The 26,867-nt window shown below is 56.4% G+C and overlaps 2 protein-coding genes and 1 non-coding gene across 4 annotated transcripts in view; 2 read left to right on the forward strand and 1 right to left on the reverse strand.

Moving 5' to 3' along the window:
• The first annotated feature begins 2,212 nt into the window (after nt 1–2,212).
• On the forward strand, nt 2,213–21,721 carry LOC101115258 (E3 SUMO-protein ligase ZBED1). Of its 2 annotated transcripts, none has more exons than XM_027963300.2 (2): nt 2,213–2,404; nt 15,748–21,721. In XM_027963300.2, exon 2 carries the CDS (start codon nt 15,758–15,760, stop codon nt 17,879–17,881), a length of 2,124 nt encoding a protein of 707 aa, XP_027819101.1. In that variant the 5' UTR covers nt 2,213–2,404; nt 15,748–15,757; the 3' UTR covers nt 17,882–21,721. The 2 variants fall into 2 exon arrangements, with proteins under 2 accessions (XP_027819101.1, XP_042097842.1); XM_042241908.2 differs by lacking the exon at nt 2,213–2,404 and adding an exon at nt 3,058–4,137.
• Nucleotides 2,213–26,867, forward strand: part of LOC101115005 (dehydrogenase/reductase SDR family member on chromosome X) — a 137,661-nt gene continuing 113,006 nt past the window's right edge. The window contains exon 1 of the mRNA XM_027963301.2: nt 2,213–2,404. Within this exon, the coding sequence (XP_027819102.1) occupies nt 2,296–2,404 (109 nt within the window). The 5' untranslated portion in view covers nt 2,213–2,295. The remainder of the gene's footprint in view (nt 2,405–26,867) is intronic.
• Nucleotides 8,382–8,512, reverse strand: LOC114111845 (small nucleolar RNA U109). Its single transcript, XR_003587582.1, has one exon. It is a non-coding gene; the product is annotated as a small nucleolar RNA U109 (small nucleolar RNA).

Genomic DNA, 26,867 nt, shown 5'->3' on the forward strand with positions numbered 1-26,867 from the left:
TGATCCTGGGGGCTGTGGTGGTCCTGGAGTCCGGGTGGGGGTCCTTGGGGTCTCTGATCCGCGGGGGGGGGATCCCAGGGTCTGGTCAGGGGTCCCTGGGGTCTATGATGCACGGGGAGGAGTTCCGAGGTCCCCATTCAGGGTGGGGGTGCTCGTCCCCAGGGGTCGGACAGGGGTCCCGGAGGGGATGGGGGTGCGCGTGCGGGGCGGGAATCGGGGGCGCGTGCAGGCGAGGCTGGGGCGCGTGCAGGAGGGGCGGGGGCGCGCTCGGGGGGGGGGGTGGGAGTCGGGGGCGCGTGCTCGCTCGAGACGGGGGCGCGCGCAAGAGGGGCGGGGGCGCGCGGGGGAGTCGGAGGCGCGCGTGGAGAGTCGGGGACGCGCGCGAGGTGGGAATCAGGGGCGTGCGCAGTGGAGCGGGGGCGCGCTCGGGGCGGGAGTTGGGGCGCGCTCTGGGGAGTCGGGGACGCGCTCTGGAGAGTCGGGGACGCGTGGGGGCGGGGGCGTGCTCGGGGCGGGAGTCGGGGTTGTGCGCGGGGCGGGGGCGCGCGCGGGGCGGGAGTCGGGGGCTCCGGCAGGCGAGGCTGGGGCGCGGGCGCACTCGGCAGGGGGGGGTGGGAGTCGGGGGCGCGCGCGCGAGACGGGGGCGCGCGCAGGAGGGGCTGGGGAACACAGGAGAGTCGGGGGCGCGCGCGCGGGGCTGGAGTCGGGGCGCGCGCGGGACTCAGGGCGCGAGCAGGGGCGGGGGCGCGCTGGGGAGTCGGGGGCGCGCTCAGGGCGGGGAGCGTGGGCACGCGCGGGGGGGCGGGCCGTGGGCGCGCTCAGGGCGTGGGCGCGCTCGGGAGGGTCGGGGACGCTCGGGGAGCGGGGGCGCGAGCGCGGGGCAGGAGTCGGGGGCGCGCTGGGGCGTGGGCGCGCTCTGGGAGTCGGGGGCGCGCGCAGGGCGGGGGCGCGCTCTGGAGAGTCGGGGACGCGTGGGGGCGTGGGCGCGCTCGGGGCGGGAGTTGGGGGCGCGCGCAGGGCGGGGATGCGCTCGGGGCGGGAGTCGGGGGCGCGCTCGGGGCGGGAGTCGGGGGCGCGCGCAGGGCGGGGGCGCGCGCGGGGCGGGGGCGCGCGCCGGGCGGGAGTCGGGGGCGCGCGTGGAGAGTCCGGGACGCGCGCGAGGTGGGAATCAGGGGCGTGCGCAGTGGAGCGGGGGCGCGCTCGGGGCGGGAGTTGGGGGCGCGCTCTGGGGAGTCGGGGACGCGTGGGGGCGGGGGCTTGCTCGGGGCGGGAGTCGGGGTTGCGCGCGGGGCGGGGGCGCGCGGGGGGCGGGAGTCGGGGGCGCGGGCAGGCGAGGCTGGGGCGCGGGCGCACTCGGCAGGGGGGGTGGGAGTCGGGGGCGCGCGCGCGAGACGGGGGCGCGTGCAGGAGGGGCTGGGGAGCACGGGAGAGCCGGGGGCGCGCGCGCGGGGCTGGAGTCGGGGCGCGCGCGGGACTCAGGGCGCGAGCAGGGGCGGGGGCGCGCTGGGGAGTCGGGGGCGCGCTCAGGGCGGGGAGCGTGGGCGCGCGCGGGGGGGCGGGCCGTGGGCGTGCGCAGGGCGGGGGCGCGCTCTGGAGAGTCGGGGACGCGTGGGGGCGTGGGCGCGCTCGGGGCGGGAGTCGGGGGCGCGCGCAGGGCGGGGATGCGCTCGGGGCGGGAGTCCGGGGCGCGCGGGGGGGGGCGTGGGCGCGCTCGGGGCGGGAGTCGGGGGCGCGCGCGGGGCGGGGGCGCGCGCGGGCGTGGGCGCGCTCGGGGCGGGAGTCGGGCGCGCGCGCAGGGCGGGGGCGCGCTCGGGAGGGTCGGGGACGCGCGGGGAGCGGGGGCGCGGGAGTCGGGGGCGCGCGGGGGCGTGGGCACGCTCGGGGCGGGAGTCGGGGGTGCGCGCAGGGCGGGGGCGCGCGCGGGGCGGGAGTCGGGGGCGCGCGCGGGGCGGGAGTCGGGGGCGCGCGGGGGCGTGGGCACGCTCGGGGCGGGAGTCGGGGGTGCGCGCAGGGCGGGGGCGCGCTCGGGGCGGGAGTCGGGGGTGCGCGCAGGGCGGGGCCGCGCGAAGGGCGGGAGTCGGGGGCGCGCGGGGGCGCGGGCGCGCGCGGGGCGGGAGGCGGGGGCGCGCGCGGGGCGGGAGTCGGGGGCGCGCGCGCGCGGGGCGGGGCGTGGGCGCGGCGCGGGGCGGGCCGGCGCGGGCGCGTTTCCGCCGTCGGGCCCGGGGCTCCGAGTCCGGCCGGCGGCGCGGAAGCGGCGGCGGCGGCGGCGGCGGCGGCGGCGGCGGCGGGGCAGCCATGTCGCCTTTGTCCGCGGCGCGGGCGGCCCTGCGGGTGTACGCGGTGGGCGCGGCGCTGGTCGTGGCGCAGCTGCTGCGTCGCTGCGTGCGGGGCTTCGTGGAGCCAGGTCAGCGGCCGGGGAGCGGCGGCGAGGGGCCGGGGCCGCGCGGCGCGGGCGGGGCTGCGGCAGGGGGCTGGCGGGGGCCCGCGTCGCCGGGCCCGGGGCGCGCCCTCCGCCCGTGCAGAGGACCCCCAGGTTCGGGGCGGAGCTGGGAAGGGGCGCGGGGAGGCGGGCGCGTCGGGCGCTCCCGGAAGCAGGCCCGGGCGGCCCGGCGGGGGGAGGAGGCGCGCCCTCCCCGCCGCCCCGCCCGCTCCGCGCGCGCCCCGGGGGCCGGGGTAGCCAGGGGGTCCCGCGCGCCCTGGCCCGGGGGTCGCAGGTTCGTGCGCGCCGCGTCGGGCGCTCCCGGAAGCCGGGCCGGGCGGCCTGCGGGGGTCGGCTTGGGGGAAGGCGCGCCCTCCCCAGCGCCCCGGGGGCTGGGGTCTCTCCAGGGGATCCGTGCGCGCCCCAACCACGGCGGGAGCCCCCCCACCCCACCCCGGGGTCCCTGCGCTCTGCAGACCCGCATCCCGGAGGGAGGCGGGGGCGGGGGGGCGAGATCCCGGCCCCGCGCGGGCTCCAGTAGGACGGGGCCTGCCCGGGTTTGCAGGGACTGGGGGGCTGGGGCGGTGTTGGGGGGCGCGCCAAGGGGCTGGAGGCGGCTTCTAGGGGGTCTAGGAGCCCTGGAGAGGGGAGCTTCAGTTTAGTGGCCGCCGGTTTCTCTGGCCTGCGCCACCTGCGCGGAGCCTCGGGGCCCAATCTTGGCGGTGCGGGGACCCATTCGCGTCTTCACGCATATTAGGGACCCCCCCCCCACCTCCCTTCCCCACCAATCTGGGAGGGAGTCTCCGTCTGTCTGGTCACCTCGGTGTTCTCAGGACTTCGATCGAGGAAACCGGTGTTTCTGTCTGTTCTTGACTTGCAGAGTGTCAAAATAACTCTAGGGTCTGTGTGCCGTAAATGACATGTCAATTTTTTTAGGAGAAAAACAGCTACTTTTGGAAACAAAGTATTCTCTGGGAAGCGCGGTGTCCCGTTACCTTGTAATGACTCTCTTTATTATCTGGGGTAAGAGGAGACAGAGATTCTTAAGTCCAACTGGGTTTTCAAGGGTGTTGGCATAGCCCACACCGCCCTCCCCCCCAACCCGGCAGCCTGTGGGTAACGCCCCTGACCACCCTGGCCACCCCCGGGAGATTGGGGTGGAAAAACAGAAAGGCTGTTACTATGCTTGTGCAAATGCCTTCCCGTGCCTCCACCTGCAGGAAGGCCCAGCAGGGCCCAGGCCTTGCACACCTGCAGCTCTGAGCACTTTTTTTCCTACCCTCCCTGGGTCTTCACCCGGGGAGATACATCTCGCAGGTTTATGTTGAGCTAAGCGATTAGTTTTCTGATAAACTGCATTTTGGTGCTGTTTTTTAAAAAGCACACGGAGCATGACTGGAAAAGACTGCAGAGGAAGGCAGAGTGGAAGGCAGAGTGCAGCTTTGGCACCTGGGCTGACTTGTAAACAGTGAAGGGCTCTGAAGAGCAGTCCCATGTTTGCCCCACACTGCCCCTAAGTTGCAGAGCACCCAGGGGAGGTTGCGGGCTTCCCTGGGGGCTCAGACAGCGAACAGTCTGCCTGCAAGGCGGGAGACCAGGATTCGATCCCAGTGGGGAAGATTCCGTGGAGAAGGGAATGGCCGCCCACTCCAGTATTCTTGCCTGGACAATCCCACAGACAGAGGATCCTGGCGGGCCAGACACTGAACTTTGCCCAGGTATGCAGCTAAATAAACTGTAACCCAGAGGCCCAGTTCAGATGCAGACTAGCTGGGATTTTGTTTTGTTTTGTTTCATTTCTAACGTCTTTATTGAATTCGTTACAGCGTTGCTTCTGTTTTTATGTTTCTCTGGTTTTTTGGTCCCTGAGTCATAAGGGATTTTAGCAACCCCACCCAGGATTGAACCCGATATTGAAGTGGCCAAGTCTTAACCATTGGACCACCAGGGGAGTTCTGTTTTTTGCCTTTAAACATCAGATGTTTTCTTTTTTAACAGTATGTATGGCCTATATAAATGTGCACACAGTATACAATAATTAATGTGGAAATATTACAGGGAGGAAGTCACCAATTCTGACTCCATGTTGGAAGCTATTTTCTTTGACTCGGTTTTTATTATTATAAAGAAAAAGAAGAAAAAAAAAGAAAGTCGCTCAGTCCTGTCTGACTCTTTACGACCTCATGGACTGTAGCCCACCAGGCACCTCTGCCCATGGGATTTTCCAGGCAAGAATACTGGAGTGGGTTGCTATTCCCTTCTCCAGGGGATCTTCTTGACCCAGGGATCGAACCCAGGTCTCCTGCATTCTAGGCAGATTCTTTGCTGTCTGAGCCACCAGGGGAGCCCCTTTATTATTATAATCGTACTCAGTGGCTTGCCCGCAGGACCCTGCCTCTCTGTTTGACTGTCAAATAAAGTGCCTTTGGGGGGCTTCCCTGGTGGCTCAGCTGATAAAGAATCCTTCTGCAGAGCTGGAGACCTGGGTTCCATCCCTGGGTTGGGAAGATCTGCTGGAGAAGGGAAAGGCTACCCACCCCAGTATTCTGGCCTGGAGAATTCCATGGACGGTACAGTCCCTGGGGTCGCAAAGATTCCTAAATGAATGAGCGACTTTCACTTAAAGTGCATTGATTTAGCTCTGAAGAGAGAGTTTGTCCCTGCCCGCCTGTGAATAGATGAGGTTAACACTCCCTGTAGGAAGGCTGGACATCTCTCCGTGGGAGATGTTTTGCAAGACTGGAGACCCTTTCCCGTGACTTCCACACTGTCTCTGCCTCTCAATGCAGCCTTTCGACTCCAGTTCCGCCTGGCTTCTTTCTCTCGGGTCTATGTAAGAACCTGGCATCCAGAGCCCAATGAGATGCTCACTTTGAGGTGCTAGCCAGCCATCTTCTTCGTCTGCCGGCTCCCTGATTAAAGTCTCTCTCTCGGATTCAATGGCCTGTGGCGTGGAGAGCAGAGCAAGCATGGTCTCAGTGACAGAAATGCTTTTTTATTTATATATTTTAAAGTGATAATGACAAACCACAGCAATGATTGCTGAAGTGCATTTGGTTGTGAAAGGTCTTTTTTTTTTTTTTAATTGTTAATTGAATGATAATTGCTTTAGAGTGTTGTGTTGGTTTTTACTAGAAAACAATGTGAATCGGCTATAGTTCAGTTCAGTAGTTAGTCGTGTCCAGCTCTTTGCGACCCCATGGACTGCAGCATGCAGGCTTCCCTGTTCATCACCAACTCCTGGAGTTTACCAACTCATGTCCATTGAGTCGGTGATGCCATCCAACCATCTCATCCTCTGTCGTCCCCTTCTCCTCCTGCCCTCAATCTTTCCCAGCATCAGGGTCTTTTCCAGTGAGTCAGTTCTTCACATCAGGTGGCCAGAGGATTGGAGTTTCAGCTTCAGCATCAGCCTTTCCAGTGGACATTCAGGATTGATCTCCTTTAGGATGGACTGGTTGGATCTCCTTGCAGTCCAAGGGGCCCTCAAGAGTCTTCTCCAACACCACAGTTCAAAAGCATCCATTCTTTGGTGCTCAGCTTTACAGTCCAACTCTCACATCCATACGTGACGACTGGAAAAACCATAGCTTTGACTAGATGGACCTTTGTTGGCCACGTAATGTCTGCTTTTTAATACACTGTCTAGGTTGGTCATAACTTTTCTTCCAAGGAGTAAGCGTCTTTTAATTTCATGGCTGCAATCACCATCTGCAGTGATGTTGGAGCCCAGAAAAATAAAGTCAGCCACTGTTTCCCCATCTATTTGCCAAGAAGTGATGGGACCGGATGCCATGATCTTAGTTTTTCTGAGTGTTGAGTTTTAAGCCGGCTTGAATCAGTTGTAGGTTTACATACATCCCCCCTCCGTCTTGAGCCTGCCTGCCACCCCCAGGCACCCGCCGGGGCATCACAGAGCCGTGAGCTGAGCTGCCGGTGCTGCAGAGCAGCTTTCTACTCGCCCGTGTGTTTCACGTGCGGTCGTGTGTGTATATATGTCAACGCCGCTCTCTCAGTTCGTTCCACCATCTCCTTCCCCCACTGTGTGCCCACAAGCCCACTCTCTGTCCCTGTGCCTCCGTCCCTGCTCTGGTCTCTGATCACCCACCCGGAAAAGTCAGATCACACTTCAGATTTAAAACTTCCTTGCTTATGCTGGTTGCTAATGATTGCACGTCAGGTATTGAATGCCTGGTGAATCTGTCTGTGGGTCGTCTCAGCCCCTCGATGGTGGCTTGCTTGGGCAAATGTGGAGTTTTCTGGAGGTGAGCTGTTTCTTATCTTTTTCGTGGGGGGAAACCGGGAGCACTTGTTCAATGCACTTGAATAACTTCTGCCGGCGTGACTGTGATAAGATGGGGGCTTCTCTCCCACGTGTATGACCCTCCCTTTGGAATTGGGGATGGCCCTGCACGTTTTATCTGCTGGGGAAGGCGTGCGGTGTGAGCGCCCGTGGGTTCTGTGACAAGGTGGAAGAAGATGCGTGAAAAAGGAGCTGAGTCCTGAAGGGGACCTTTCCTTAAAATGTACTACTACAGACGAGAGTGTGAGAAACTCATGGCAGCTGGAGGTCTATGCGTGTCTAGAGACGCATGTGGGCAAATGAAGAATTCCTCTAATAGAGTCTGACTTCCACATTCTCTGTGGTGATTGTCTGTTACAACTCGTTGTTCAGTCGCTCAGTCGTGTCCGAGTCTGCAGTCCCATGGACTGCAGCATGCCAGGCCACCCTGTCCATCACCAACTCCCAGACTTCACTCAAACTCTTGGCCATCGAGTCTGTGATGCCATCCAGCCATCTCATCCTCGGTCGTCCCCTTCTCCTCCTGCCCCCAGTCCCTCTCAGCATCAGAGTCTTTTCCAATGAGTCAACCCTTCGCATGAGGTGGCCAAAGTACTGGAGTTTCAGCTTTAGCATCATTCCTTCCAATGAGTATTCAGGACTGATTTCCTTTAGGATGGACTGGTTGGACCTCCTTGCAGTCCAAGGGGCTCTCAAGAGCCCTCTCCAGCACCACAGGTCAAAAGCAGCCATTCTTTAGTCAAACCATTGCTTTGACTAGACAGACCTTTGTCAGCAAAGTGATGTCTCTGCTTTTCAATACGCAGTCTAGATTGGTCATAGCTTTTCTTCCAAGGAGCAAGAGCCTCTTAATTTCATGGCTGCAGTCACCATTTGTGGTGTTTTGGAGCCCAAGAAAATAAGGGTGCCACACAGATTTTCCCGTGAGAATCCTGTTTCAGGGACTCCCTTGGAGGTCGCACGCTTAACGCTCCTTGCTTCCATGGCAGGGGGCGCAGCTTCCATCTGCGTTTGCGGAACTCAGCTCTTCCGTGCCTCAGGCATGGCCCCCCCCCCATTTTATTTTCAAAAAAGAGTTGATGCAAAAAAATCCATGATGGACAATAACCACGGGAAAAAAAAAGTTCTGTTGCAAATAGGAGTCAGGCCTTCTGATCTTCAAAATGGACTTTGGTCTGCAAAATGGACTTCTGCTGATGGACTGACTGTCCAGCTCAAGAACAGAGGTCAGCTGGCCCATTTAGGCAGCCATTTGAGGGCGGATTCTAGTTTTCAAACTGTAGGATTTTTTAAAAAGTCTGTCAAGAGGAAGTAACATCTGGTTGGTTTTGCGTGCATATAAATAGTTGGGAGCTCCAGGGAGGCAAAACCATAATTTGGTTGATCTTTGCCTCTTTTTTAGCCTTAAAAAGAAATGAGGACTGCCCTTCCCCAAGAGCTTTGGTTGTAGGTGGCTTTTGCTCTTCTATATGGATCCTATTCAGTTACATGTTAATACAGTTAAAACTTAAATATTTTTTTTGATGATGTTGAGAAATTCTTGTCACAGTTGCTTAGCTGTGGTCATGGTATTGTGGTTATGGTTTTTTTTTTATCTTTTATCGGGAAATACAGTTTTCTCCCAGGGAGGGGCCACAGTTGCATTTTTTTTTTTTTTTGAAATGTAGGAGAAACACAGAGCTACTCCACAGCTAATGTAACATTGCCAGCCCTGAGAACTCCTTTATTATTCTACCATATTATAGATTCCATCTTGCAAAAGCATGAGGAGCCGATATTCATATGCGGTAAGTGAAAAAAAAAGTTTAAATGGTCAACACGGAAAACTACAACGTGTATTTCCGATCACGTTAACAAGACGCTTACATGTTATTCCCAGTGACATTGCTTTCTTGTTGCTGAGTCATAACCAAGTCTTTGTGACCCGGTGGACTGTAGCCCACCAGGCTGCTCTGTCCAGGGGATTCTCCAGGCAAGAATCCTGGAGTGGGCTGCCGTTTCCTCCTCCAGGGGATCTTCCTGACCCAGGGATCGAACCCGCGTCTCCTGCATATTAGCAGGTGGGTTCGCTACCACTGAGCCACGTGGGAAGCCCAACACTTTAATTTCTCTTCCTTTTACCCGTCGAAAAATAACAAACTGCTTACACGTTATTCCCAGTAACACTTTTTTTTTTTTTTTTACCCAGCGAAAAATAAGAAGTCACTTACATGTGATCCCTAGTAACATTTTTTTCAACCCAACAAAAAACAACAAGCTGCTTATATGTTATTTCCAGTAATTTTTTTTTCCCACCCAACAAAAAAAAAAACAACTATTTTCTCCGAAAATAAATACCAAATCAGGGAGCGCAGTTGCTGCTTTCGGTTCTTGCTGAATTCTGGAAGTCCCCGGGGAGCGGAGTGATGCTGGCCCTCCACTCACTGACTTCAGCCTTCATCTTGGGACACGGTCGTTGTGTTTGTGGACAGTCTGGCTGGTGCCACTGCTGTGAGCAAAGGCAAGAGCTCCCCAGGCCCCGGGTAGCATCTGGGCGACGGTTTCCCCCCGAGAGATGCTAGGGTTGCCCTGTGAGACGTGCTCGGCGTGGAGGCTGCTTGGACGGAACCTTCATTGCTGACTCTGAACGCGGCCGTGGACCGTGCACATCTCGCTGTGGCCCCGGTGTGGCCAGTGTGTGCGCTCCAACCCATCACACGCGACTGGACAGCTACGGAGAAAACAAAGGAGGCGGGGTACGTGCGAACGCCACGCGCGGAAATGAACGCCAGGGGCTTCGCGGAGGGGCCCGTGGGCAGGAATCTGCCTTGCCACGCGGGGGACACCAGCTTGATCCCTGCTCTGGGGATCACGCCACGTAGCTTGTAAGCCCACGTGCCGCAGCTGAACAGCAGCTGCCACTCACCACGACTAGGAAAAGCTTTCACTCGGCAGTGAAGACCCAGGGCAGCCCGAAAAAAAAAAAAATTAACAAAAAAACCCCAAGACTCAAAACGGATTAAAGACCTAAACGTAAGACTCTGGAAACCATAAGACTCGTAGGAGCAGACGCAGGAACAGAGTAATTTGACTTAATTCTTAGCTGTACCTTTGTGGTCCTGTGTCTTGCAGCAAGGGAAATAAAAGCAGAAATGACCAAATGGAACCAAATGAAACGTAAAAGCTTTCTGCACAGAAAATGGAACCTTGGGCAAAACAGAAGGGCAGCCAGTGGAAAGGGAGAAAGTCTTTACAAATAATGTGACTGATAATGGCCTTCCCAGGGGGCTCGGGGGTAAAGAATCGGTCTGCAGTGCAGGAGATACAGGAGACCTGGATTGGATCCCTGGGTCAGGAAGATTCCCCTGGAGGAGGAAATGGCAACCCACTCCAGTATTCTTGTCTGGAGAATCCCCATGGACGGAGGAGCCTGGCAGGCTACAGTCTGTGAGGTTGCAAACAGTCGGACATGCCTTAGCAATTGAGCACGCATGCATGACTTCATAAGCGGTTTTTATCCAAAATAACATAAACAGCTCATGCACTCAAACATAAAAAAGCCCCCCAAATCACCCAATTATTTGGGTGTTTAAGGTGACTCAGTGGTAAAGAACTCGCCTGGCAGTGCAGGAAGCGTAAGGATGCAGGTTCGATTCCTGGTTCAGGGAAGTCCCCTGGAGAAGGACGTGGCAACCCACCCCAGTATTCTTGCCTAGAGAATCCCACAGACAGAGGAGCCTGGCGGGCTACAGTCCGTGGGGTCGCAGAGAGTCGGACTTGACTGAAGCGACTTAGCATGCAACCCAATTAAAAATACCCAGAGGACCTCAGTGGACATTTTGAGCGGACATTTCTCCCAAGAAGACAGACAGGTGGCCAACAGATAAACTTGAAAAGATGCTCAGCCTGGTTGACCTCAGAGAAAGGCCAAGTAAAAGCAGAGTGGGAAAAAAAAAAAAAAAAACAAAGAAAGTGCCTTCCAGTGTCCCCGTCTTCCTAGGGGGCCTCGGGGAATCCTGCCACTATTTGCCCAGTGGTCACGAAACTGCAAGGGGGAGACCCCCCACGGGCGGTGCCTCCTTAGGCCATTGCTTTGTCACGATGCTTCCTGCAGGACCACGGACCTCAGACCGCCTTCAGCCCGACAGCTCCGATCGTTCGTCGTGGTTGGCATCACGATGAACACGTAGTAAGAAAGTCTGATGATAGTGACTCTCATTGCCCATGTAGGACGGAAGAGCTCCATTCCAGAGCCCAGCTGTGGTGCCAGCTGCGAGGATCCCCTCGCTCTAGGGGACTTCCTTTCCCAGGCCCAGGCGCCCCCGACTCCTAGCATTAGATTCAGGCTTGCTTTCCGCTGGGACAGTGCGTGGAGTCCCCGGGACCAAGGATCAGAGACTAGTGACTTCAAATCAGAAGCATCCGTCCTCCCCCAGCCCTGGGGACCAGACGTCTGAGCTCTCAGGGTCCCAGGGCTGAGCTCTGTCCCGAGGCTCCAGGGGAGGGTCCTCCCCGCCTCTTCCGGCTTCTGAGCTCCAGGCGTCCGTCCCTGGGCTGGTGGCCGCCTCCCTCCCGTCTCCGCCTCTGTCTCCACGTGGCTTCTCTGCTGCGTCCGTGTCTCTCCTCTTCTATGTCTTATAAGGACCTTGTCCTTGGGTTTAAGGCCACCCCCATCCAGGCGGAACCTCATCTCAGAGCTTCACTCCATCATGTCTGCAGATAACTCATTTCCATGTAATGTCCTCTTCTGAGGACTCTTCTGAGGACAAAGCCTCTTCTGAGGCTTTGGGAGAACATGAATTTTCAGTGGAGGGTGCTTTTTCAGCCCACTGTCGTTACTGAGTTTTGAACATTTGAGCCAACACTCAGAAAATGCCTGGTGGCTGCAGTTTGTGACTTAACTGTGAGTGCTGTATAGTAGCTTGAACAAAGCCCGGGAGATGGTGAAGGACAGGGAAGCCTGGCGTGCTGCGGTCCATGGGGTCGCAGAGAGTCGGACACGAATGAGAGACCAGACAACAACAGGAGACTGGAAGCTTGCAGATTTAACAGACACCTTTTAAAATTTGTTTTCATTAAATAATTTTTTTTAAACAAATTGCTGTTTATTTGATTTACAGGGCTGTGTTAGTTTCATGCACTCAGCAAAGTGATTCAGTTGGACACACACATATATTCATATTCTTTTCCATTACAGCAAGATGATCGTAGTGTATTATATCGTTATCTGGATATATAATTGTATAATGAATATACTTTCCTGTTATATACGGTAACTAGGTCCCTGTCAGTCATCTAGTTTATATATAGTCGGAAAGTGAGAGTCGCTCAGTCGTGTCTGACTGTTTGAGACCCCATGGACTTATACAGCCCATGGGATTCTCCAGGCTAGAATACTGGAGTGGGTAGCCTTTCCCTTCTCCAGGGAATCTTCTCAATCCAGGGATTGAATTGAAGTCTCCCACATTGCAGGCAGATTCTTTACCAGCTGAGCCACCAGGGAAGCCCAAGAATACTGGAGTGGGTAGCCTTTCCCTTCTCCAGGGGATCTTCTCAATCCAGGGATTGAACCCAGGTCTCCCACACTGCAGGCGGATTCTTTACCCTCTGAGCTACCAGGGAAGCCTGTAACGGATACAGTTTCCTGTTGTAGACAGTACGTAGGTCCTTGTTAGTTACCTAGTTTATATACAGCCGTGTGTATCTGTTAATCCCAAACTCCTAATCTCTCTCTCCTCCTTCCGCTTTGGTAGCGGTAAGTTTTCTGTCTGCGAGTAACAGACACCTTTAATGTTTTCTTGATACAGTCTTTTTTTTGTATGTTTCTGGACCGCATGCAGGATCCTAGTTCCGCGCGCACGGATCCAACCTGTGCCCCCTGCTACGCATGAAACAGAGGTGGAGCTGCCATCTATAAAACAGGGGACTCACACGTCCCCCCTGCGAGCGTGGAGCCTCAACCACTCGGTGCCCAGGGAGGTCCCCTGACACCTCTTAAGAAAACTCAGCTTGCCTTGTGGGGGTCCCGGCCCTCTTGACTGGCAGCACCACGGCTGGTTGGCTTCGCAGTGTCCAGGTGTTAGTGGCCATGAGGCGGGGGGCATTCTGAGACATTCCAGGGACGTAGAGTTCCCTTCCTGCCCCAGTCTGGCATCCATCCCCAGATGCCCCTGGGGAGGAAAAATAGAGCCTGCAAAGTACAAAAGTCCTCTTTCTAATATTTTCATGCAGTTATCGTTGATGTCGTCATTGTTCAGTAATGCCTGACTCTTTGCGACCTCATAGACTGCAGCACGCCAGGCTTCCCTGTCCTTCACCATCTCCCGGAGTTTGCTCAGGTTCATGTCCACCGAGTGGGTGATGCCACCGAACCATCCCATCCTCTGTCGTCCCCTTCTCCTCCTGCCCTCAGTCTTTCGCAGCATCCGCGTCTTCTCCAATGACTCGGTTCTCTAGCTCTGTGAGTCTGCTTCCGTTTTGTGAGCCTCACTAGTTTCATATATATGTGTGTGTATATTTATTTGGCTGCCTTGCGTCTTCGTTGCAACATGCAGTCTTCAGTTGTGACATGTGGGACCCAGGTCCCTGACCAAGGATGGAACCCAGGCCCCCTGCATTGGAAGCTTGGCGTCTTAGCCACCGGACCACCAGCAAAGTCCCCATATTCCCTATTTTTTTTTAAAATATGTTTTTTATTGGATTGCCTGTATAGCTAAGAATCATAGCGCTGTTTGCCTTCCACTTTCTTAACTCCGCTCCGTACGATGATCTCTAGGTCCGTCCATGTAGCGGCAAGTGGCATTAGTTAATTCCTTCTCACGGCTGAGTCATATTCCGCTGTATACACGTACCACCTGCCCTGTATCCAGTCCTCTGATGATGGACACTCAGGTTGCTTCCGTGTCTTGGCTATTTAGAATAGTGTTGGAATGAACACTGAAGCGCGTGTATCTTTTTGAATTGCAGTTTTGTCTGGATATCATGCCCAGGAATGGGATGGCAGGATCGTACGGGAGCTGTGTTTTTAGTGTCTAAAAGGACGTCCGTATTGTTCTCCATAGTGGCTGCACCAGTTCACATTCCCGCCAACAGGGTAGCAAGGGGCCCCTTTTCTGCACATCCTTGCCAACCTTTGTTACTTGTGTTTTTTTTTTTTTTTTTTTCATGAAAGCCAGTGTGACAGGGGTGAGGTGATACCTCATTGTGGACAGAAAGGCATCATTGAAAAACATAAAATTTGAAAAATTGAATGCTGGTCTGCCAGCCTCGCATCTGCTTGTACATGCTTAGTCCCGCAGTCGTGTCTTGACTCTTTGCGACCCCATGGACATCAGCCTGCCGGACTCCTCTGTCCATGGGGATTTTCCAGGCTAGAATACTGGAGTGGGTTGCCATGCCCCCCTCCAGGGGATCTTCCCAACCCAGGGATCGAACCCAGGTCTCCTGCATTGCAAACGGATTCTTTACCATCTAAGCCACCAGGGAAGCCCAAGAATACTGGAGTGGGTAACCTATTGCTTCCCCAGGGGATCTTCCCGACCCAGGGGTCTCCTGCATTGCAGGCAGGTTCTTTACCAGCTGAGCTATCAAGGAAGCTCAAGAATACTGCAGTGGGTAGCCTATCCCTTCTGTATGGGATCTTCTCGACTAGGGCATCCAATGGGGGTTCTCCTGCATTGCAGGCAAGTTCTTTACCGGCTGAGCCACCAGGGAAGCCCAAGAATACTGCAGTGGGTAGCCTATCCCTTTTCCAGGGGATCTTCCCAACCCAGGGGTCTCCTGCATTGCAGGCGGATTCTTGACCAGGTGAGCCACCAGGGAAGCCCAAGAATACTGCAGTGGGTAGCCTGTCCCTTCTCTATGGGATCTTCTCGACCGGGGCTTCCAATCGGGGGTCTCCTGCATTGCAGGCAGGTTCTTTACTAGCTGAGTCACCAGGGAAGCCCAAGAATACTGGAGTGGGTAGCCTGTCCCTTCTCCAGGGTATCTTCCTGACCCAGGGGTCTCCTGCACTGCATTGCACGCAGATTCTTTACCAGCTGAGCTACCAGGGAAGCTCAAGAATACTTCAGTGGGTAGCCTATCCCTTTTCCAAGGTATCTTCCCGACCCAGGGGTCTCCTGGATTGCACGCAGGTTCTTTACCAGCTGAGCTATCAAGGAAGCTCAAGAATACTGCAGTGGGTAGCCCATACCTTCTCTATGGGATCTTCTCGACCGGGGCATCCAATCGGGGCTCTCCTGCATTGCGGGCAGATTCTTTACCATCTAAGCCACCAGGGAAGCCCAAGAATACTGGAGTGGGTAACCTATTGCTTCCCCAGGGGATCTTCCCGACCCAGGGGTCTCCTGCACCGCATTGCACGCAGGTTCTTTACCAGCTGAGCCACCAGGGAAGCTCAAGAATACTGCAGTGGGTAGCCTATCCCTTCTCTAGGGAATCTTCCCGACCCAGGCATCCAACCAGGGGTCTCCTGCGTTGCAGGCGGATTCTTGACCAGGTGAGCCACAAGGGATGCAGAGTGCCTGCCTGAGAAGCTCCACCTGTCCTGCTCTTATCTGGGCCAGTTTTCTTGGTGGCCTTTGACACGCCTGCGTCCTGACCAGAAGTCTTTAGGAGTGGGGGACGTGGGTCCTCTTGACCTGGCAAGGGGGTGTTTGGGAACTGTGGGGGCTGCCTGGGGAACAGACCCACCTGCTTGTTTGTGGGGCTGGTTTATTTCCCAGAACAGGACGTAATAACAGCAGCTCAGGTGAGGAAAGAGCTGTCATGAGGAGTCCAAAGAGGATGGAAACACTAAAAAAAAAAAAAAAAAAATCAATAAACGCATGTCTCCGACGCACCTGGATGGAACAGCTGCTCACTTTTCAGATTGAGCCCTCGCTGCTTTGCCACCAGCTAGAGCAGCGGCCTCGGGGTTGGTCCCCACTTCCATGCACCCTCGTTTCCGGAGCCACCCCGCTCCCCGCCCCCGCCCCGCCCCACCGGCTGGCCGGGCGGAGCCGGGGCGTCTTCTCACGCTCTTTGTTCTGCTGCTTCTCGGCAGGTCGTCCCGAATGAGCGGAGGCCCAGCCGGGGGCGGCGCGATGGAGTGCAAGAGCCTGGAGGGCGGGCAGAGCGACCTCAAGCTGGTGGCGCACCCGCGCGCCAAGAGCAAAGTGTGGCGCTACTTCGGCTTCGACACGAACGCGGAGGGCTGTATCCTGCAGTGGAAAAAGATTTACTGTCGCATATGCATGGCCCAGATCGCCTACTCGGGCAACACCTCCAACCTGTCCTACCACCTGGAGAAGAACCACCCCGACGAGTTCTGCGAGTTCGTAAAGAGCAACACGGAACAGATGCGCGAGGCCTTCGCCAGCGCCTTCTCCAAGCTGAAGCCGGACCCCGCGCAGCCCGGCGGCGCCCAGGAGCCGCTGGCCGCCAAGGCCGGCGCGCACGGCCACGAGAGCCGCAAGCAGCAGGAGCTCACCGCCGCCGTCATGGGCCTCATCTGCGAGGGCCTCTACCCGGCCTCCATCGTCGACGAGCCCACGTTCAGGGCGCTGCTGAAGGCCGCCGAGCCGCGCTACGAGCTGCCGGGCCGAAAGTTCTTCTCCGGCAAGGCCATCCCCGAGCGCTATGGCGCCGTGCGGGAGGCGGTGCTCAAGGAGCTGGCGGACGCCGCCTGGTGCGGCGTCTCCACCGACCTGTGGCGCAGCCAGACCCAGAACCGCACTTACGTGACGCTGTCGGCACACTTCCTGGGCCGCGCGGCCCCCCACGGGCTGGCGGTGGGCTCCCGCTGCCTCAAGACCTTCGAGGTGCCCGAGGAGAACGCGGCCGAGACCATCACGCGCGTCCTCTACGAAGCGTTCATCGAGTGGGGCGTCCACGCCAAGGTCTTCGGCGCCACCACGGACCGCGGCAAGGACCTGGCGCAGGCCTGCTCGCTGCTCGACATCCCGGTGCACATGCCGTGCCTCGGCCACACCTTCGACGCGGCCATCCGCCAGGCCTTCCGGCTGCCCAAGCTGGGCGCGCTGCTGGGCCGCTGCGCCAAGCTGGTGGCCTACTTCCAGCAGTCGTCCGTGGCCATGGCGATGCTCCACGAGAAGCAGAGGCAGCAGAACGCGGCGCCCTGCACGCTGGTGAGCAACCGCGTGGCCTGGTGGGGCAGCACGCTCGCCATGCTGCAGCGCCTCAAGGAGCAGCAGTTTGCCATCGCCGGGGTCCTGCTGGAGGACACCAACAACCACCACCTGATGCTGGAGGCCGCCGAGTGGGCCACCATCGAGGGCCTGGTGGAGCTGCTGCAGCCCTTCCGGCAGGTGGCCGAGGTGCTGTCGGCCTCCAAGCACCCCACCATCAGCATGGTCAAGCCGCTGCTGCACATGCTTCTGAACACGACGCTCAACCCCAAGGAGACGGACCCCAAGGAGATCAGCATGGCGAAGGAGGTGATCGCCAAGGAGCTCGCCAAGACCTACCAGGACAGCCCCGAGATCGACCTCTTCCTCAACGTGGCCACCTTCCTGGACCCGCGCTACAAGAGGCTGCCGTTCCTCTCCACTTTCGAGCGGCAGCAGGTGGAGAACCGTGTGCTGGAGGAGGCCAAGGGCCTCCTGGAGAAAGCCAAAGACGGCGCCTACCGCGCGTCTGAGGACAAGGCGGCCACGCCGCCCGAGGAGCCGCCGCCGGCCAAGAAGCCGGCGCCCTCGCCCACCCCGCCGCCCGCCAGCGTCATCAACGACATGCTGGCCGAGATCTTCTGCCCCACCGGGGGCGTGGAGGACCAGGAGGAGCGGCACGCCCAGGTGGTGGAGGAGCTGAGCAACTTCAAGTCGCAGAAGCCCCTGGGGCTCAACGAGGACCCGCTCAAGTGGTGGTCGGACCGCCTGGCGCTGTTCCCCGTGCTGCCCAAGGTGCTGCAGAAGTACTGGGCCGTGGCGGCCACGCGCGTCGGCCCCGAGCGCCTCTTCGGCTCGCGCGCCACCGTGGTGAGCGCCAAGCGCAACCGCCTGGCCCCCGCGCACGTGGACGAGCAGGTGTTCCTGTACGAGAATGCGCGCGGCGGCGCCGACGCCGAGCTGGAGGACGAAGACGAGGGCGAGTGGGGCCTGGACCACGAGCAGGCCTTCGCGCCCGGCGAGGCGGCCCACGCCGGCTTCTTCGGCGTCCGGGACGGCAGCTTCGTGTAGCCGGGGCGGGGGCTGGCGGGCGCCCGCAGGGGCGGGGGCGGTGCGCAGCCGCGCGCCCGGGGGCGGTACCCGTGTGGATGCCCGGCTGTCGGGACTGACGCCCCCGCCACCCCAGCGCGGGTGGGCGCACTGCTGCTGGAAAGGCGGGAATCCAGCCGAAGAGGGACAGGGATTTTGGGGGTGTGTGTGTGTGTGTGTGTGTACGTGCCCCAGAGGGCAGACGTGGACTCTGGGTGGTCCAGAGAAGGGAGATGGACTCTGGGTGGTCCCAGACATGACAGACAGACTTTGGATGCCCGAGGACAAAGACGGACTCTGGATGGTCCACAGAGGACAGAGATGGACTCTGGGTGGTCCCAGACAAGAGAGACAGACTGCGTGGTCCACAGACGAGAGAGACGGACTCTGGGTGGTCCACAGAGGAGAGAGAGACGAGGCTCTTGAGTAGTCCAAACCTGGAGAAAAGAAGTGAAGTGTTTCTTCTGCAGGGGGCGGCAGCGGTGTGTGTGGGGGGACCCCCTTGTATCCCAGGAACAGGGAAAGAAATGACTTGTAAAAACCGGCGGCGTCCGCCCATCGGATCACCAATCTCAACGCCCCCGACGCTAGCATGGCCGGCGGGGGCGTTCTGACTCCCCTCTGTTAATTCCGTACCTGCAGTGTCCCATGTTGTCACGCCAGGGAGGGTTTGGGGTGAATCAGGGACACATGTTAATCAGGGGGCCGCTGAGGACGAAAGCCCCTTCCGTGTTCCCCAAAGCCCACCTGCCCCCGAGCACCACCTGCACGCTGCACCCGCGCCCCGGGCACCATCCGCGGCTGTTAGCCCCGTCGGTCCGTAAAGCAGCACGCCTACCTTGTCAATTACCAGGGAACCTGGAGACACGCTTTAGCCACCCGCCCTGTCTTCAAGGCGTGATGAAACATGTTACCCTCAGCCCGTGGTGCCATCGCTTATAAAAAAGCCGAAAAAGAGATCCTGGGTGTGGTTTCTTTTCTGCCACCCTCGAGTGTTTTTTTGTTTTTGTTTTTTTCCCCTCCCCTCCCTTCCCCGAATTCACGGTCCTTGCCAGGTTCCCTGGCTCTTGTGTTGTCGAGGTGGTGTTTGCGCGACCCGATGCTTCAAAGACGCTTCCCAGGGGGCTCCGTGGTAAAGAACCTGTCTGCTAAGGCAGGAGACCTGGGTTCGATCCCTGGGTTGGGGAAAATCCGCTGCAGGAGTGCATGGCAATCCACTCCAGTATTCTTGCCTGGAGAATCCCATGGACAGAGGAGCCTGGCGGGGCTACAGTCCCTGGGGTCACAGAGAGCGAGATGACTGAGCAAGTCTACAGCAACAATCCCCAATTAACAATGCTGTGACGGTTTCTGGTGGACAGCAAAGGGACTCAGCCACACTCACACAAGTATCCATCCTCCCCCAAACTCCCCTCCCATCCAGGCTGCCACGTGACACTGAGCAGAGTTCCCTGTGCTGTCCAGCAGGCCCTTGCTGGTTCTCCAAGTTAAATGCAGCAGAGTGTCCATCTCTATCCCAGACTCCCTGACTATCCCTCCCCCATCCTTCTCTCTAGTGACCATAAGGTTATTACAGAGGATTGAGCAGAGTTCCCTGTGCTGTCCAGCAGGCCCTTGCTGGTTCTCCAAGTTTAATACAGCAGAGTGTCCATCTCTATCCCAGACTCCCTGACTATCCCTCCCCCAACCCTTCTCCCACCCTTTCCCCCCGGGAACCATAAGGTTATTACAGAGGATTGAGCAGAGTTCCCTGTGCTGGACAGCAGGCCCTTGCTGGTTCTCCATGTTAAATACAGCACGGTGCCCATGTCCATCCCAGACTCCCTATCTATCCCTTCACCCGCCCTTCCCTGCCGGGAACCATAAGGTTATTACAGAGCATTGAGCAGAGTTCCCTGTGCTGGGCAACAGGTCCTTGCTGGTTCTCTGTGTTAAATTCAGCAGTGTGTCCATGTCCACCCCAGACTCCCTGACTGTCCCTTCCCCCACCCTTCCCTCCGGGAACCATAAGGTTATTACAGAGTATTGAGCAGAGTTCCCTGTGCTGTCCAGCAGGTCCTTGCTGGTTCTCCACGTTAAATACAGCAGTGTGCCCACGTCTGTCCTGAGCCTTCACACGGTGAGCATGGACCACGTGTACCCCCAGGGTGTCCCGGTTTTTTCCATCTCCTCCAATCTTTCCCTGCTCCCTCCCTCGCTCTCCTTTCTTTTAAGAAAACAAGCTACCCCAGAAACAGCCTCGGAGGTCAGCATCCATCCTCTTTGTCCTTTTCTGTGTTTTATGGGTTGCCTCTAATCCAGGGTGGCTCGGGGATGCCACATCAGACATCAAATTATTTCATTTTGAGCTTAAATGGGCCCTTTTTCAGGCATGAAAACCTGCCACTTTCAGAGCTTTCTCCATCGAACACAAAAGTGGAACATGTCCGTGAATGTCTCAGATAAAACGTCATTGCCGGCATCCAGAACTTCTCGAGAAGACACGGCCGCTAACTGTCATGGACGTGTCTTATCTGGGTCTGCCCAGGACTCCGCTTCCAGGAAACGGAGTGTGTTTCGTGCTCCCAGGTCTTGCCATCAAAATCCTGATTCTGTGCTTCCTCTAAGTGGTGTTTGTCCCATGTTCAGTAAAGTCACAATGAAGTCACGATTCTCAGATGCTCCCTTTTTTTTTTTTCCCCTTGTGTGTGGAAGGGTACTGTTTCCTTTATCCCAAGCAGCCCCTAGGAGGATGGCAGGACTGGGCTGAAAGGAAGCATAGATCACGGTTGTACATGCTTGTTTTGAGTGAAGGGGCTGAGGATGTGTTCCTGGCCCCTGGTCGTGGGATGTCGGGCTGATTTGCTGGTGGATGACGTGGGTGGAGGTAGCCGGGGAGCCCCAGGAACTGTGTCTTGAAGCCCTTGTAAAGCGAGGCGGTCACAACAGTTGTGATCTGGCGGGGAGAGGGCGGGGAGGTCTTCCCTGAGTGGCCCCCGGCCTGGGATCAGCGGAGTCCTGTGGTAGCATCTCAGTCGTGGCCAGCCTCTGGACGGAGAACGGGGCGGGGGGCCTGTCCATCCAGCTTCCCCGGAGGACCGCCTCAGCTCATCACGACCGCTTTTTCTTCCTGTCCTTCCCCCGGGGGGTGTGACTTGTGGGAGGTGGGGAGGGGCAGGCATTCACATTCTGAGTCTTGATCAAGTCTGCATGCTCCCTTGGTCCCTGTCCATGTCATTTTGGGTCTGAGAGACACGGCTGCTTCTCACCGAGGCTCGGGGAAGCAAACAGCCAAGCGTGCGGAGAACATGGCTTTGTGCTGCTTTTCCGATGGGCTTCCCCGGGTGGCTCAGCTGGTAAAGAATCCACCTACAGTGCAGGAGACCTGAATTCAATCCCTGGGTTGGGAAGTTCCCCTGGAGAACGGAGAGGCTACCCACTCCAGTATCCTGGCCTGGAGAATCCCAACGACTGTAAAGAGTCAGACACATTGTATCTCTTAATGTACTAGTTTGTATCTCTTAATCCCTGCCCCTCATCCTGGCCTTCCCTATACCCTTCCCCCAGTGGAATCACTAGTTGGTTCTCTCCATCTGGGAGTCTGTTTCTTTTTGATATATTTATTCATTAACTATTTTAGATTCTGCATACAGGTGGTAACATGCTATTTCTCTGTTTGTGATTAATGTCACTAGATGTGATACCCTCCGAGTCCATCTGTATTGTGAGAGGTCGCAAAACTTTGTTCTTGTTTATGACTGAGTAATATTCCATTGTGTGTGTGTGTGTGTGTATTCAAATTATTTATGTGTAATTCTTCAAATACAGTGAAGTGCTATATCATTCTGTGATGCCTTCTGATTCACTTTAGCATCTACCTACTTTGGCCACCTCGTGCGAAGAGCCGACTCATTGGAAAAGACTCTGATGCTGGGAGGGATTGGGGGCAGGAGGAGAAGGGGACGACCGAGGATGAGATGGCTGGGTGGCATCACCGACTTGATGAACATGAGTCTGAGTGAACTCTGGGAGTTGGTGACGGACAGGGAGGCCTGGCGTGCTGCGATTCACGGGGTCGCAGAGAGTCGGACACGACTGAGCGACTGAACTGAACCGACTGAACTGAACTGACCGGTCATCTATCCATATGAGCATATTCTTTTTTCATAGTCCTTCCCACTATAGGTTATTGCAAGACACTGAATTTAGTCCCCGTGCTATGAGGTAGCTCCTTGTTTCTTATTTTATATACAGTAGTCTATGAAATAGTAGTCTATAAAATAGTAGTATGTACCTGTTAGTCCCAAATTCCTCATCTGTCCCTGCTCCCCTTTGCCCTGTGGGAACCAAACGTTTGTCTCCTACGTCTGCTTCTGTCTTGTAACTGAGTTCATTTGTACCGTTTTTTTTAGATGTCACATGGAAGTGACACCCCATGGTGTCTGTCTTTCTGATCTGTCTCGCTCGGTGCGATCATCTCTAGGGTCGTCGTCCGTCTTGCTGCAAGTGGTGTTATGCCATCCCTTTTCGTGGCTGAGTGACACTCCGTTGCACATGTATGCACCGCCGCTTTTTTTATCCAGCCCTCTTCTGATGGACACTTAGCCTGTTTCCATGTCTCGGCTATTGTGATCCGTGCCTCAGTGAACACTGGGACGCACCTATCTTTTAGAATTATCGTTTTCTCCAGATACATATGCCCAGGAGTGGGATTGCAGGCTGATATGGTGGCTCTCTTTTTAGTTTTTTTTCTTGAGGAGCTCGCTTCCTGTTCTTGTGGTAGCTGCATCCATGTCCATTCCCATCAGCTAGTGTGAGAGGGTACTCCTGTTCCTTTTGATTCTGTTTCTGTTGTTGAGAAATGTAAAATGCATTGATAAACATACGCGCCATCTGACCAAGAAGTGTGGTAAGCCCCAGTGGGCACCGCTTCCCCATGCTCCCCCAGCACGAGGTGTTTTCTGCCATTTTCCTTCTTTTCTGGGACAAAAATCTGAGTCCGTGCAGCCCGTCTGGTTGGAGAAGCAACCCGCATCTGTCTCCGGACACATCTTGCTTCTGCGACCGTGTAGCCTGCTCCCTGTGACTGTTAATTCTGTCCCGTAAGCCAATGTTTAACCATCCGGCTGGGGGCCGTCTGTGGCTCACGGTAGTAGTAATAGCATTAGTTGCTCAGTTGGGTCCAACTGCCTGCAACCCCATGGGCTGTAGCCCGCCAGGCTCCTCTGCAGGCAAGAATGCTGGAGTGGGTTGCCATCCCCTTCTCTAAGGGGGAATCTTCCCGACCCAGTGATCAAACCCAGACCTCCTGTGTTGAAAGCAGATTCATTTACTATGGGAGCCACCAGAAAGGTCCCGTGGCTTCTAAGGACAGCTTAGTCAAAAAGCTACCGGGCTGACCCCCTGTCACTTGAGGTCCGCTTCAGGTTCATCCGACGTCCGTTCCCCCAAGTTGAGCCGAGCTCACCAGGTTATGCATTCTCTTCGACAGTCTTTCCAAGCAAGAGGAGGGCTTTCCTTTCCAGTTGCTTTGGGCAGCAAGGCTGAAACTGTCACTGAACCAAACCCAAGTCTTTCCCCCCACACGCAGTAAAGTGAGTCTGCAGACCCCAGGTCGTGGTGAAGAAAGTGTCGTGTCTATTGGAGGCCCCAGGTGAGGAGGGTGGTCAGTGTGTGCTCCAAAGACCCTGAACTCCCCGCTGGATTTTGGCAAAGCGTTTTACATTTTTAAAATTTAAATTCATTTATTAATGTCTGGGTCTTGTTTGCTGCACACAGGGTGCTTCTCAGGGCGGTGAGTGGGGTCTACTCTACCCGTGGTTTGCAGGCTTCCCATTGCTGTGACTTTTCCTTGAAAGGTTGCTGCTGAGCCGTGAAAGACGTCGGGATTCTTGGCCTCTGGAGGAGATGAATTCAATCTGTGGCCAGTGACGAGGCTTGGTTGCTCAGAGCTTTTATGTAATATAGTTTTATCAAAGTATGAAGAGATAGAGAAAGCATCTGAGATAGACATCAGAAGGGGGCAGAGAGACTGCCCCCCTGCTAGTCTTTAGCTGGATGTTATACAGCTGCTAGCAGTCTGCTAATTAGAGAAAGGAGGTGTCTCAAAACTCAGAGAGTGGCACCAGGCCCCTCCCCCGCAACACACATTTTGAGATAACATTGGCACCACGTGAGCCATCCCGGGCCATTAAACAGTTGACCTGAATCTTGAAGAAGGGCAGGTTTCCAAGCAAATAGATAGTTTCATTAACATGGATTAGGAGCACAGTGTGTGAATAAAACATGCTGGTTTGCTGAGCCCTTATCGGTTCTGATGGAGAAAGCAATGGCACCCCACTCCGGTGTTCTTGCCTGGAGAATCCCAGGGACGGAGGAGCCTGCTGGGCTGCAGTCCACGGGGTCACTAAGACTCGGACATGACTGAGCGTCTTCACTTTCACTTTTCACATTCACGCATTGGAGAAGGAAATGGCAACCCACTCCAGTGTTCTTGCCTGGAGAATCCCAGGGACGGGGGAGCCTGGTGGGGTGCTGTCTCTGGGGCCGCACAGAGTCGGACACGACTGAAGCGACTTAGCAGCAGCAGCAGCAGCAGTATCGGTTCTGAGTCTTAGGCAGAACCGACTTGAAGAAATCAGAATGTAGGGTAGATACATAGTTCATTCACATAGCTTAAGACAAACATTTCCCTAAGAAAATGCATTGGTCAGCTCAAGGTTCGAGAAGAGTTAACGTCAGGTGGAACCCGGTGTCATCACGGCAACACAGAATTTTAAAAGAAACCTTTTGGTTTTGCACAGAGAAGGCAGAAAAATATCTGTCATTGTAGTTTGTCTCCTGCCGCTTAAGGGAAAGAGAAAAAAACGTCTGACTGGCAGCCTAGTTCCTCCGTTTGGAGATCCCTGGCCGTCTTGCCTGTCACCCGCTCCTCTTGCGGACCACGGGTTCTAGGGTGCGTGGGCTTCAGGAGTTGCAGGCCCTGGGCTCAGCAGCTGTGGCCCACAAGGCTTTAGTTGCTCCAAGGGATCCTCCCGGGTCAGGGATCAAACCCGTTATCTCTTGCATTTTTATGGCAGGTGGCCTCTTTCCTGCTGAGCCACCAGGGAAGCCTCAGCATCTTGAAAGGCCAGGTGGTGGAGGGACGTTCGGGGGTCTGCGGTCGGCTCGTGCATGGGCCCTCTGACTGAGGGTGAGGTGACAGGGTGGGGTCACAGGGGTTGACGTTACCCGCCCTCGGGCACCAGTAGGTCTGAGGGCCCATGACCATCAAATAGGTAACTTCTTCCTCTCTGATGGGAATTTTAGCATCTGTGTGTGAGTTGCTCAGCTGTGTCCGACTCTCTGTGACCCCATGGACTATAGCCCGCCAGGCTCCTCGGTCCATGGGATTCTCCAGACCAGAATACTGGAGTGGGTTGACATTTTCTTCTCTTAGGGATCTTCCCGACCCAGGGATCAAACCCACGTTTCTTGCATCGGCAGACAGATTCTTTCCCACTGAGCCATCACAATGCCCATTTCAGGAGTTACTTCTTCCTGAGTTCTTTCTTTGAATTCTAAACGATGTTGGGACTTCCTTAACTCAGGCTACTTTCAGAGTTCCGCTCTCACCTCCACTCGGGAAGGGGGGCAGTGCTGGGCAGACTTGGAAAGAGACCCTGGTGGTCGCGGTCTTGGCCACCCCATGAGCAGGACCTGAACCTCTGAGAAGGTGGGGAGTCTACAAGCTTCTGAAACTACTGCAGCTATCTCTGAGAGCTCATGTTCCTGGTTCCCAGTGCAGTGTGGACCAACCCTGACGCTTGACCAGGATTCTTCTCCTTGGGAATGTGCAGCCCCGTGGGTCCCTGTCCTATAAATTATCCACAATTCAGACACGATGCTGGATATCCTGCAGCTGTGTTGGGCCCCAGGACTGGCTTTGCAGCTCTGCTTGGACACACAAGCCCTTCTGTGCCCCTCACATCCCCCAGACGCACGGCTGGGGCTTGTACATGGTGGGGGGGGGCGTTGGCCACCTTCTGAGCTCTGGCGGCTGCAACCCTGTGGTCCCACGTGAGTGGGAGGCGTCTCCTGCTTGCTGTCTGGTGACGCTTCCAGGTGGCGCTAGTGGTAAAGACGCTGCCTGCCCATGCAGGAGGCTTAAGAGACGTGGGTTCGATCCCTGGGTGGGGAAGATCCCCTGGACGAGGGCATGGCAACCCACTCCAGTATCCTTGCCTGGAGAATCCCATGAACAGAGGAGCCTGGCGGGATACAGTCAAAGGAGCTGGAAACAGTTAGAGTGAGTAACACACTTTTATTCATGTTTGGAGGCCAGAAATCGCTGATGGCTGGGACATTTCTTGTTTATCACTGTGACAGGAGATATTTTCATTTCACGATACAGATATATAAAATAGAATTATCAGTTCAGTTTAGTTGCTCAGTCGTGTCCAGCTCTTTGTGACCCTGTGGACTGCGTCACGGCAGGCCTCCCTGTCCTTCAGTGTCTCCTGGATCTTGTTCAAACTCACGTGTATCGAGTCGGTGATGCCGTCCAGCCACCTCATCCTCTGTTGTCCCCTTCTCCTCCCACCTTCCCTCTTTTCCAGCATCAGGGTCTTTTCCAATGAGTTGGCTCTTTGCATCGAGCGGCCAGAGTATGGCGACTTCAGCTTCAGCTTCAGCCTTTCCAATGAATGTGCAGTGTTGACTTCCCTTAGGATTACTGGCAAATAACCCACCCATTAAATCATATAGTTCAGTACAATTTTCTGGGGACCCTGCCATCTGGTCCTTCAGCTTATGGCTGTGTTCCCCCCAAAGCAAGTTTCCTCATCACTTGGAATATCTTGAGGACTTGGGCTGATTTAGGGTTTAAAAAATATGCCTGAGACGTATTCATTGTAAAAGAATTCTGCAGCGTGTTCTTGCCTGTGAAAAGTATTCCTTTGGTGTTACGCGGCATACAGCTAGGGAGGTTGCAGAATTTGCCTGTAGACGC

The sequence above is a fragment of the Ovis aries genome, chromosome X, assembly GCF_016772045.2.
Source record: "Ovis aries strain OAR_USU_Benz2616 breed Rambouillet chromosome X, ARS-UI_Ramb_v3.0, whole genome shotgun sequence".
NCBI classification, from domain to species: Eukaryota; Metazoa; Chordata; class Mammalia; order Artiodactyla; family Bovidae; genus Ovis; species Ovis aries.